The 13,685-nt window shown below is 41.7% G+C and overlaps 1 protein-coding gene across 1 annotated transcript in view; it reads left to right on the top strand.

The window, feature by feature from the left end:
• The window catches only part of LOC121623406 (RIMS-binding protein 2-like), a 54,545-nt gene that overhangs the window by 28,330 nt on the left and 12,530 nt on the right, over positions 1-13,685 (top strand). The window contains 7 exon segments of the mRNA XM_041960679.1: positions 108-197; positions 1,778-1,900; positions 5,912-6,016; positions 9,984-10,188; positions 11,425-11,582; positions 11,771-11,850; positions 11,943-12,052. Of these exon segments, the coding sequence (XP_041816613.1) occupies positions 108-197; positions 1,778-1,900; positions 5,912-6,016; positions 9,984-10,188; positions 11,425-11,582; positions 11,771-11,850; positions 11,943-12,052 (871 nt within the window).

The raw sequence follows: 13,685 nt of genomic DNA, 5'->3' as shown, positions 1-13,685 counted from the left end.
CACATACATGATGCAGGCATAAAAGTCTTTTCTGCCACGAGGAAGGTAATGTATCATAATGTAACAATGCACTTCACTCTCTTTGCTTTCCCTTGTTCATTCCTCAGAAAGCAAAGCTCCATGCTGCCTTGCAGGAGAAAAATCGTCTGAACCTTGAGCTGATCAACCATCACCTGAAAGCATCCAAGTATGACCAGGTATGGCATTCACACGAGCAGGTTAAAGCATGTATTGCGAGGACACCCACATACACACACTGATGATCAATGGTCAAACGGGCCAATGAGGTATGGTCGATTATATTGTATTTTGCACTAGTGGTGATATAGGGGTGACGCATCACACGCACAGTCTCTTATAAATGGCAGTAACATCAGCCGTGTTGGAATCTGTGATCCGTCTCTACAGATCAATACACCTGCAACCTCCTTATCATCATCATCACATTATGTTATCAAGAGTTGCCTCTTCAGCTTTGTATTTCTTCTTCGTGCCCAGGATGCGTACGTAAGCCTTCCCCATCCTCGTGTCTTTACTGGCACAGTCAGCCAGAGTCTCCCACTTCAGACATGCACACACAAACATGCACACAAGCCCAGACGGAGACAGTCTGCGATGGTAGGCGATTAGCTACTCTGGCGCTAATAGTGACTCTCACAGAGGGGGCAGATTTGACACGCGTCCAGGGACTCCGTGCCACACAAAAAGATGCCATCTGTGCACCGACAAGGTGGGCACGGAGATGAAAAGGGCGTGGGGCAAAAGTGCTTCCTGTCCCGCCAGATATACAGTATAAATGAAGTGTGACTGGCATGTAAGGGTAAAGACAACATGCGCATAGAAAGGAGAGAAAGAGGGAAAGGAGGAAAAAGCAGAAGAGTGAGAGAGGAAGAGAAGGGAAACTAGAAAGCAGTGATATCATTAGAGAAAGTAAAAACAGAAAATAAATTAGACTTTCACTGGAAGTTATTTGTTTAAGAGACTTACATTTATTATGGCTCAGTGACAGTGATTAAAATTTTGAAGAAATGTTAAGGAGTAAAAATTATATCAAGGGAAGCTTTGAAATTCAAACACATGGTTTAATGACTTAAACCTAACTTAAATTATCATGTAAAACATCTCTACACTCTAAATAAAATGTATTGTTATTATAATGGTAAACTTGGAAATAATGCTAATTATTACACTGCTTGTCCCACATGATGGTACTCGAGCTTCTGACTCCAGCTCCGGTCATAAACAACATGAATTAATGAGCTAATCCATTGTGCGCTCATCTGTTATGTTAGTTAATGAGATGATTGGTGTGCGGCTGAGGGATGGTACTGCTCGATCCTGCGAGGCCACCTTTAGAGGAACCAGCTTAGCTCAAGGCCTCTGACTGATGAACAAACGAGAGGCAGAACGCTCAAGTCAGCAGCTCTGTCTCATCAAGGCTAAATGGAAATGCTCTGATTAATTTCTCCTCAGACTGTGAACTCCCAATCAACGCTCCAGCCAAAAAAAAAAAAGCCTCGATTCATAAATATAGGTCTACTGCAAAAACAAACCTCATAAAAATTGCATGCTTGTTTTCCTATTTAAAACAAAACAAAACAGTCTTCAGGAAAACAGAGGAGATTAAAGTGTGTTCCCTCACTTTGTTGTGTTTTTCTTTTTTTACGGCCATATATGTTCTTGTTGTTAATAATCCTCTTAGCCTCCTCCTGCTCTTTTTTTCATCTTTCCTCTTGTCCTCCCCTCCCTCGCATCTGGGCTCTTTCTGTTCATGTAGGTGCGATCGGACTATGACCAGCTGAGACAGACCTTCGCTGTAGTGAGCCAGGAGAGAGACGTGGCCCAGCAGCAGAGGAGCCAACTCCAAGGCAAAGTGGAGAACCTGGAACAGGTTCTAAAGGTGAGACATCGCTCATTTCTGCCTGCTGCCATCCCATCATTCTTTCCATCCTTCTATTTATGAGTCTTTCAGTATCTCCTCCCTCCACAACAGAATCTATTTCATATTCTAAATCCAAGTTTTCAATTCGTGACCAATAATACATACAAACCCCATGATAACATCTTTGAATTTGGCCCAATCCTGTCCCTGAGTTCTCGTGAAGACCCCGTTTACACCTAGTTATTAGAATGGGATCTATATCCAGATAAGGAAAAACGCATGTTAATGCCAGGTGTACACGCCTCATGATCGGAATGTGATTGGATCTGCCCAACCGCATCTGGACGTAGTCTGACTCGCGCTGTGATCGGAGCTTAGATAGGTGTAAATGCAATCTTTACAACGCGCTGGCATCAGTAGGCTACACAACGTGCAGATGTTTGTTTTTAGCCAAAACAAAATACAGGTTGTTCAAATTTAGCGAGCTGAGAGGGACGCCTCTAATTACCGATTATACGTCTATTCTGTGCCCTCAAAGATATTCAGTAGAGCTGCATGAAAAATAAAAGCTGGGGAGTGAATTATATGTAGTAAGAAGTAACTGTCTATGTGATGCTGTGCGCTAAAGTCATCTGTGCAGCTGATCTGCTGCTAACAAGGCATATAATTTATCTAGTCACAGGGTACACAGCCACACACCGGGACATAAGATTTTTTTATACCAAAAAAGGAATTTAGTGTTTTGCATTTGCCAAATTTACAAGAGTGGTCAAATAATCTTTGTGGACAGTGTTTCATAAAGTTTGTGAGGTTTACCCAAACTCCACAACTTACAAAACTCTGTGATTTTTTTAAGGGAGTCTGGAGCTGATTTGCCGCCCCCTCAAATTACTCACACGCAGGTTTTGCTCTGGTGGATAGAGATCTGATCTCAATGAGGATAATGAGAATGCATTAAAAATCTTTCTTGTAGTGCTGTGGTAGTTTTAGTTGTCTGGCAACGAGTGTGGAGTAAAAAAAAAGACCATGTGGCCAGCTCCAGATAAATTAATTATGCCAGAAAGCAATTTTGAGTAGCGAGAGAGAACTCAGAAATCATTTCAGTAAGTGCTCCAGTGCTGAATTCTACCTGAAGAAACTAAAGTCTTGGATTACTTGATCAAAGGAGTTCAGTTCAAAGGATTTCAATTTGCCATTTTTCGTATATCTCCCCAAGGACCAAATTTCCTTTCTCTACCCACAGAAGGGAGATTTAATTATCTGCAGTTATGGATTAGATTATATAAATTTAATCCATATTGATACTATAAATCTGGAATGGGTTATTCCTTGCCTGTCCCATTCTTTGATAGTGAGCAATATGTCTCTAAGTTTTTTATCCTCTTTTCCGCTGGATCTGCCCACTTTTTCCACTGATTCTGTATATGTCACTACATTTCTCCCTCGTTCACTTCAGTGGTCCTGTTGGACTCGGACCATTCATCAGATTTGGAGAAACATGCCCATCTCCCATGTGTTTGATTTCTAAGAAAACTTTAGACAGAAAGTGATGCAGCTTATTGAGTTGAAGTGTCATCATGGAGAAGCTCTTTTTTCATCGTGTTATGGTCTGCCAATAGTAATCAGACACAGTCTCGCTGCACCGTGAGAGGCGCTCTCATTACAAATCCTCGCCTCCTTGTATCTCCTATTGATTGTCTGTTTGTCAGGATATTTGAGAGAGAAATGTACCCATCTGAGAAAAACTGACCCACTCCCTAATACAGCAAAGAAAGGTTTGTCACTTTCTCATTCTGTATTGATTACGGAGACAAAGGGACTATTTAGAGAAAATTACACAGGGCAATGTGGGTGGAGAAAGCAGAGATGGAGTAAACACAACTTGAAATAACATGAAAAGACAGACTTGATTTTTTAAAAAAGGGTTCTTCAGTCAAAACTAATGAGATAGAGCAACCGTCAGCCTTTGTTTTAAAGTTATATAATCTGGTTTATATTCACATTTCTGTGGGAGAATTAAGACACAAGTGAGCATTACTGCCTTTTATACTGGGCCTTATTCAAGAAGGTGCAACTTAGACGAATGTGTAGTGGCTTAACGTGGCCTATAACTGACTAAGCAGTGCTAGCAGCAGCTAATTTAGCCTCAAGCCACTAGCCTCATCAGAGAGCAGCAGCGGACTACAGAGGTCTTTCTACCTCTGCACGTCTAGATTATTTTCATTTTCAAACTTCAGCCCCAAGTGATGCTGACTCAAGTGACATCACTTGAGGCGCAGCTCCCTCTGGAGCCACAGAAGGCTTCATACAACTTTATACACATGTAGTAGTAGTAGTAAGACCTGTAACCCAGTTGATGTGTAGAAAAAGTCTGAATTCTCTCTGTCTTTACAATGTTGTGCACCACACAAATGGCATTTTTCACCACTTTGTGGAGCACTGCGGCTTTATTGATGGGAAAGTTTGGCAGTGGTCTCAGGGCTGGAGCGGCAGGCTCATGGCTTTCAACACGACATCACAAGGGTGTTTGCTGAAAATGCAGGTGAGTTCATGGAGTCCTCCCTGAATGTGCAAGGGTTAAAAAGAATAGTTTTCAGCAAGGCTTCAGCGACAGCCTCTCAGCCAGCCCAGTCCTCTGCAGCTTAGAGCTTCTTTCTGATTATGCAAAGCAGTGGCTGCCTGCTCGGGACACCTCGAAGCCACTCCGGGAGGTAAAGAGGCTTTTCTTTTTTTCAAGGGAGAGCGAACACAGAGAGAAAATGATGAATGTCAGAGCTTTCTAAGCTGTCTTTTCTTTTTAAGCCTCCAGAAACATCTTATGGCCTTAACTCTGTTTCCGCAAGATGCGGCATCTGGTCGTGACTCAGTGGATAGATGCTATACAGTCATGACTCGGCTAATTTGGGAAAGGGTAGATTTGGGATCAACGTGGGTGGCCATGCGTGACAATTTTGTCTGAGTCAGTTCAGAGTATACAGCTCATCACATCTGAGAGGTTTACTGTACATCTCAAATTATATGAAAACCTCATATTGTAGAACACCATTTATACTCTACCTCCTCAGTAAACTCAACACTTCAGTGCTTGAAATTATTACAGATGACTTTAAAGGAGTAGTTCAACATTTTGGGAAACAGGCTTATTCGCTCTCCTTTCTATGGAGTAAATATGAGGGTACAGTCAGCAGACAAGAGCTTTAGCTTAGCATAAATACTGGAAACAGCTAGCCTAGCTTTGTCTGAAGGTGACACCTATCAGCACATCTAAAGCTTGTTTGCCTGTTTGTTTCATCTGTGGTTGTAATAAGAAGACCATAGGAAGTCACTGCTCCTGACCAAGAAATGGTCATGCACATAACCACCTATTAAATCCACATGTGTGTCCACATGGTGATGTTTTTACAGTTTTTTTTTGTTTATCGTGTAAACAACAAACTGCTAGTTAGCATCAGAGGTGTGAGGTGGAATATTTTGTTGCTTTTTCAAATGCTTTCTCACATGCACAACAATTACACTGCTGCAGTAATTTGCAATGACGTTCTTAATTCCAGCCTCAGACAGCCAAACTTTTCCCACTTTTTCCAATCGTTATGCTAAGCTAAGTTAGCTGGCTGCTGGTGGTAGCTTCATACTTGCCATGTAGACATGAGAGCTAGATCTTGTTGTTGTTTTGTTTGCTACACTTTGACAGCGCTGATATTGCAAACTGTGTGCATTATTTCTGACAAACATCAGAATACAGATTTGCCTGCCGCTAATTGCCATTCAGGTGGTCTGGGTTCAATTTCCTCAAAGGATCATCGCCTGGGTGGTAGCCAGCCCACTGCAGAGTACACCGTACTTTTAGTGCCAGGTTTAGCAACAGCAATATTCTGATAACTGTTCAGGCTTTCAAGCTGTGTTGAGTCTGTCACTATCAGCGGAGAAAGATCGTGGCTGGGTATTTCTTTTGGGATACAGTCAAAAATCATCTCAGAGTAACATCCTTCATCGTAACCACATCCTTCACCTCTCTCTGTTTCTCCCCAGCATATGCATGAGGCTGGAGAGCTGAAGCAGCAGCTGCAGATAGAGCATGAGCAAGCCTTGGTGGCCCTTCACACCAAGCAGAAGGAGATCAATCAACTGCAAAAGGTATGGGCATATGGATAAAGGCAAAAATAAAAAAAAAGCAAAAAACAATTGAGATATTGAATGCTTATCTTTCACACTGCTGACAAAACCCTTCTGGATCATTGGTTTTGTGACAAGCGCGGTGAAGAACTGAAGCTCCTTGTTCGGCAGTTAATGTGTCCAGTTTGTGCTGAATCACCGCCACTGAATCACTGCTCCTGTATCAGAAAATATAAACACCTCAGAAGCCTGTCCAAAAATCAGCAGACTTTATTAGAAATGCTGTTTCAGCTTGCAACACCTTTCATGTTGTTTGATAGCGCGGCGAAGAGCTCTCTGCCAAAAATGTTGCCTTTCTAGTTGTTGATAAATTTATACACCTTGTGAACATCCATCAGTGTGCAGACGTTCCTGGTAGCTTTTAAGGCTGGGATGTAGTCTTCAAACATCTTTGAATATGAAAACTTCACATATCACAAGGGACACATGGATTTAAATTACACTTGCTGTGGGCCAAGTCCGGCCCAAATCTGTGGCTCAAAGTAATGCTTGTATATTCAAATTTAAGAGTTTGTGAATATTTCCCTCGTTGTGTCTTACATACATACATGTTTGAACCTACAATTTTAATTTTTTAGCGAACAAATGTGTACATTTTATTTGCTTTTTCTTTCATAATCATTTCATCTCTTAATCATTTACTGTTAATTGTTCAAAGAAAAAATCACTAATTAACAGTCAAACATGCATAAATACAGTATATCCAAACAGAGGCTAAGTAATCTGCACAATTAAAAGAGATTTTTAATGCTTTTACTTCTTCTTCTAGCCACTTCTTAGATGCTAACGACCTCCAAAAATAACTTCATTAGAGCCGTGCCATCAGGTGTAGGCGTCTAGTACCAGTGCTGTGATCAACCGGTGAGCCTCTGCCGGGGTATTGGCTTGACAGTATGTCAGCTGTGTGCTGTCTATTCTACCTCATGGACCGTGATCACAGTGTCAGCTGTCACCGTGTGTTTCTGTGTGTTGTCTGCACGCTCGGGCTCAAGCCGGCCAAGAGCATGAGGAGGCAGTGCACTCATCGGAGGTACAGGAAGAGGGACAAAGACAGATCTTTACCTCAGTGTTACCTTTCTTAAATATGGTTTAGATCTGTTCGAAGCTGATGAAGTGAACAAAAAGTCAGACAGATGCAATAAGGTGTTGAATAACGTTAACTGTTAATTTAAAACAATGGATATTATTCTAATCTAGTGAAAAGTTGAAGTCAAATATGTTTAAATAACCACTTTTAGAGACAGAGAAACAAATATACTAAATGTCATTTTACGCCCACCTAAAATGATTAACCCAAGTCTACACCCTAAAATTTAAAGATTTAAATTTTGATGTTGCTGTCTTTGGCAAAAAGCAACTTTTGCTCCCAGACAAACAGTCAGTATCTTCACCAGCTGTTGATCCATAGAGAAGACATGTAAAAAGCGAAACAACATTGTTCTAGAGAACTGGTTAGTCCTAAATATTATAAGTGAGTTACGGAAAAATGAAATCTAATCAAGTAAGCAGCAGGTCAGGGATGCTAACATTAGCCTAAACACTGTTTAGCTCTTGTGTCTTTGGTGTTTAGGCTAAAAAAAACAAAGGCTATGTCTGAAATCACTCCCTATTTACTATCACTACACTATATTTACGTTCTGCCATTTTAGTGTACAAATTCTGATCATGAAATATGTACAATATATAGCCTGGCATGCTCAAGATTTCAACAATGGGATGAAGCAAGCAGTGTCCACGACCTGTTACTTTAAGAAGGGTTCTGTTAAAGAAGATTGCTTGCTTGCTTGCTTTTGCGAACAATCCCACAAAGCAATAAAGTGCGTATTATGGATTTGAAAATTACGGCCATGTGGCACTACACCTGTCAGTAATGGTGCAAAATGATGGTGACGTTAAGTGACTAAAATTTCAATTTGCTGCTTACTGTAGAGTGAACTATTGCATGTCCATTATATACACAGCTCTAATAAGACTGATAAAGGTGTGAACAGGTGCAGCAGCATTAAGAAGACATTAAAGAGATGGCAATCAAGCACACTAACACGCATCCACACAGCCCGGACAAGAGGCCTAATCAGGCCAAATAAGTGAAAACACCTGTGTGGGTGGACAATGAGTGCGTGGCAAACCTCAACATGAGCGTGTGCTGATAAACTCAGGGACGCACACCTTTGACTCGTGCCTTCTGTCATATTTCTGGATCCTCTTTTAACGCAAGCTCCCCAAGGAGCTTCACTCGTTCTGGATGTCAGTGAAATGTACGCCGCAGGAACACCGTCAGGGTGCTGGCCGGTGCCCTCTGCCCTGAAACAGATGGTGTGGCATAAATTATGGCTTGAAATTTGAATTCCACAGAGAGCACACTTTTTCTTGCCCGGAAGTAGCTGTGAACAAATGCCGTAATACCGTGTAGGTTATTTGATGCTGCACCCCAGTTTGTGACTCATACGTGAGAGAGTTTAAAGCAAACAGTAGCTCAGCTTCTGTGTTTGCAGTTATAGTCCTTCCTAGTCTTTTCTCTTCCTGTAGATTGTCTGTGCTGTTGTTGTGTATATTACAAACTTTTCTATCACAATCTTTGCACGCCCGCACATCCCATTAATCCCATTAATCCTGCACCCAGGCTGACCTTGACTACTTCTGTAAATTTCCCTATGATCAAATCAGTGACCTGCTGTGCTTCATCACAGTCTTTAAGATGCTTGTCACCGGCTCATCTTCTCAAAATTATTTTCTCATTTCACTCTAAATCCTTTTGTCACGACAGTAGTGTGTAGACTCCTTTCAGCGCAGTTCAAGTGAGGTCATGTTATTATCCATCTGAAGCACTTTAATACGATTTTACTTTAGGAGGCAGCCCGAGTTTGGCTCAGAAAAACATCAGCAGTTTGGTTGGAGAAACTTCACTGTCAAGGAGTTACCTCTCTTCTAGCACATCCATTGAATCAATTTATAGTCCTCGTCACAGGCCTGTTTCTCTAATAATGTACAAACACATACTTCAACAGGAAGAAGAACATAGCTCCGCTGTTTGTAGGGTCAAACGAACTAACAAGCCTCTGTATTCTGTTTTCTGTGACACCACAGTCCTCAATCATTTTGTGTTTGTCAGGCTTTCACTTCTATTTAGTTGCTTTCTAATATTTATCTGTACTGATAAATATATCATTGTTTCACATGTCTGTTTTCTTCCTTTGCATCGATTACAATGGCAATTATTGGTGTTTGGTTTTGTCTTCAGTGTGTTTTTTCTTTTTCTTTTTTTTCTTTCTTTACTTTTTTTCTGTCTCCCTCCTTCTTGTCTGAACAGAACCATAAGGACAGAATGTTTCAGGTATTTACTTTCCTCCCTCATTAGTTTCATCTCCATTCAGTCAAATATGCGAATTTTCAGCAAATCACTAAAGCTTTCAAAGCCTTTAGTGGGTATTTTGTCCAAACTGAGAATCCATATGTGCACTGAATGAGATTGAGAACTGCTGTACTCGCTGTACACCCCATCCATCTTCCCTTGACTTCCCCTGATATGATATCTATGATATGATGTCTTTAATGTCTCTATACTGTAACTTTATAATCCTCTTGGCAGTACTCCAGCGTTGTTATCAGAGTTTAGCAGTCTCATATGTCAGCAGGAGCAGTGCAGATGACTCTACGCTTCCATGTGCTTTGATTAGACTGCAGTAGTTTTAACATAACATGCTGCTATAAGCTAAAAAGGGCTCTTGAGGGATCCTTTTCTAATTGGTTCTGTGGTTGATCAGCATTAATATATAAAACGTTGGCTGTTCTTCAGAGAATTCTTATCTGAACGTTACATGTGATGAAGTACACATGATTTGCTCTTTACCTCCTGCTCTCTCCTTTTACTGCACTCCCTCCTCTTGGCCATTACCGCCCTCTCTGCTCTCTTTGTTGTCTGTCAAAGGTCAAGGTTCGTGACCTGGAGCAGAAATGCAGGTCACAGAGTGAACACTACCACCAGCTGTCCAAAGAGTTGCTGAATTTCCGTTTGCAATCAGATACTGTGGACATCCTTAAGATTAACCCCACATCCACATCCCAGATCCCCCTCTCGCCAGAGAAGAAGCTCTCACAAGTCATCGTCAGATTTGAAGCCCGGCCTGAGACAGGTGGGTCAGTGGTCTCAGCTCATAGCCAAACTTTAGAGCTACGCAGAATCTGTAAAATTGCCTCAAGTGATGTCACTCGAGTGGTGCCTGAAGACTACAAGAAAAAAATCTGGTGGTGTGAAGTTAGAAGGAAATTAGTTTTTCCGAACTCTATTTGAGGTTAGCAGCTTGAGGCTACATCTGCTGCTACCAACATAACACACCCAAATCTCTGACTGAACTATCGGTGGTCAAGTTGCATTGTGGGTAATGAAGGCTGCAGGTTTCGACATGAAAGAGGACCGCGCAGAATAAAAGAGCTGCATCCATTATAATGCTTTCTTTTTATGTCCATTCTGAGGCTTACTAATTTACAGCAGTGCAATGCTAAATCAATGGACTTCTCTTTTAATACAATATATTGCAATACTTTTAATAAATGTTACTGTTAGGGTTCACTGTATTAGGGTTTACCCATTCTAAAAAATATATTCACTTTAGACACTCTAGATAAAAGCATCAACCTAATTGCATGTGATCAAAAGGCTTATGAATGAAATGAGAGTCAGAGTGATCTAATCCCCAGACAGCTCACATAACAGCTGGACCAGCTCGCTCCTGACCAGAGGTACACACCATTAATGGCAATACTGGTTATTCATGGTCAATATCTACCCTAATTGATCACAGGCCTGATGTATGACATGAGTGTGGTTTAACACATTGGTATTCTAACGAGATGTAGTGCAACCTGCAGAGCCAGCAGATACAGCCGTATCAGCAATGCAGATTTATACAGTCTGGCACAGACCAAAGGTCTTTGAAGTGCTGGAAATCCTGTTTCATCTCCCTCTTCACTTGAAACAGAGGGGGGACTCACTGATGCTTTTGTGCTAATGCATAATATCACTCACAAACCACAAGAACCCACTGATGCGGTGGATTCGTGTTGTTGACTTACTTTAATTTCCTCAAGGAATTCAGCTGTTTGCACTCTTACACAGCAGTTTTATATTTTGTATTTTCTGCATTTCCTTTCAAGTGTGTTTTTTCTTCCCCACGAGGACCTGAGTGGTATTTAAGGACAAATACATTGCAGACGTGAGGTGTTGATGGGGGTGGAATAGCCTTTGCCACGAAGAGTGTTTGCTGCAACTCGCTTCAACAGGAGATCAATAGTTGTGCAATGAGCAGCAAAATGGGTGCAGAATGAATGACAGTTGCTCTTTATTTGCTATGGAAATCAATGTCTCCCAGGCGATGAGAGCGCGGCAAACACGCCGCTACTGATCTCCCAGTTCTTGCCCTGCACACCACAGACTGGAGACAGAGAAAAGCCAGAACTGCTGTCTGTCAAGTCCAGCACCGTGACAACGGACCGCCCCAGCAGCCCTCGACAGCTGACTCCCTCAGAGGTGGGTCCGAGTGACGCCGCATCACTAAATTTCGTCACATTAATGCATGTTTAACTTCTCATTTCTTCAAGATAGTTCTCGACATATCAACATATATTTATTTTCTTACTCTTGGCGTGGATCTTAATTACGGATAGTTTGTATAAATATGAATGACATTTATCTTTGGTTCTGTTGTCAATCTACAGATGGAGGATGAGGCCAGCCCATCACCCAGGTCCAAGCCTCGCTACACAGGCCAGGTCCGCCTTTGCACTGCCCGTTACAGGTGAATGAGATAACAGCTTCTTAATGTGCAATTTAATGAAAAAAGCTGCTGTGGTGAAAACTAAAAATGAAATAAAAAAAATCTCCTCTCAGTTACAACCCATATGATGGACCAAATGAGCATCCTGAAGCAGAACTCCCCCTTGTGGCTGGAAAGTATCTGTATGTCTATGGAAACATGGATGACGATGGATTCTATGAAGGTGAGGATCAGAGATGACGCGCAAAATGATATCAGCATTCACTGCCAAATCTTTAAAAAAAAATCACAGTCTAAACATCAAAGGTTGAGGCACGGCAGGAGGTGTCCTTTGTTGCTTTTCAAGTCTATGAGTCCTCGTCTGCTGCTGTTGCAGAGAACGCTTGACAGTCACAACAAGCGTGTGCATCATCATGTATTAATTATCTCACAGTGAGAGAAAATGCCAAGAAATGTGTGTCAGCACACAGTTGCAGTATTCCCCAGTGAATTTGTTCTTTTAGTATACAGTATTGTATTTGCCACCTAAATCGTTTTAAAATTACCCTTTTTATGAAGCACGGACTGCTGTAACACATATACGGTACTGTACAATGTGGGTATAGCCTTTGTTTATGCGCAATCATGTGTATTGCAAACCATAATGTACTTTGTACGCTTCAAAGACACTCTACAGTATGTAAGAAAAAGCCATTAGATAAAACTTGGCTGAAGCTCCATTTTTCTGTTGAAGGTTGCTTTGAAAGTTCACATATTGAAGTTCCCACCGCTCTTTTATAGCTAACAAAACCATCCTGCTGACGTTCAACCTGTTGTGACCTGCCTTTGTATCAATATTTGTAAAAGTTTGTTACTCCAAGGTCTTTTCCACTGGGCGATTATAGTAATTTGGCTGCACATGATGTAAGTACACTATGCATCAGTGTCACCAAGAAAACTTCCTGCAAACTGCTTGTAAGTGGTGATTGGAGTGATTCTCTGTCTAATCTCTTTAAAATTATGAAGGCATCTCCGTTAGAGGCAATCCTTATCCCCTAGCTAGCAATGCTGCAGACAACGCAGCCCACTACAGACAGTAGTACTCAGCTGCAGTGATTCATCAGCTGCGGGCGGTGAGATTGCATGGCATCGTGGAGGAGTCTTGTGTTTACCACGCAGGAGGGAGATTCGGGACTCAGACCAAGCTGTTGTCAAGATGGGACCTTGGTCCCTTTAAGCTTGATGACTAATCCAGTGGGGCTCAGCTTAATCATCAGCACACACAAACAACACACACACACTCACCCGCACACAAATATGCAGACACACACAGATGGTCTTAAGGTCTTCCGGGCCTCTGTGGAGAAAGGGAGTGAAGGACAAGATGATAGGGAGCTTTTTTGAACACATACTTCCTCCCTTTGGGAAAAAAAAACTACAGTGTAAATCTAAGCTGCTCTTTTTTCCCACGTTGACCGCAGCATCTACATGCTCAGGGGTGTTCCTGGAAACGTTCAGAAGCCGTGAACTAAAGTTCAAGTTCTTCGAAATGTTGAAAAGGAGGTTTTTTTTCTCAGTTCTGTGTTTACTGGAGAGAGTATATAGAAGATGGCATCAGAGAGCCAGTGGTAAATGTTACATCTTAGGGAATAATGCATACTCTCACTCACTGACTCATTCCCACCCCGCAGGAAAAGTAACTCTCACCGATGATCGTGTGTTCAGGTTACAGCTTTTGTCTTTGTCTTGTAAGGAACCATTAGTGAAGCCTTATTTCAACATTTCAGGAGGCATCACAGCAGAACGGCTGTGTTGTCCATTAGAGACGGTAAAGGTCATTATTGGCGTTAGGCTTTTTGTTCATCAACGTGAACATG

The sequence above is a fragment of the Chelmon rostratus genome, chromosome 19 (genome assembly GCF_017976325.1).
Source record: "Chelmon rostratus isolate fCheRos1 chromosome 19, fCheRos1.pri, whole genome shotgun sequence".
In the NCBI taxonomy this organism is placed as follows: domain Eukaryota; kingdom Metazoa; phylum Chordata; class Actinopteri; order Chaetodontiformes; family Chaetodontidae; genus Chelmon; species Chelmon rostratus.
The sequence above is the reverse complement of the archived record's forward strand: the minus strand, read 5'-3'. Positions and strand labels throughout refer to the sequence as shown.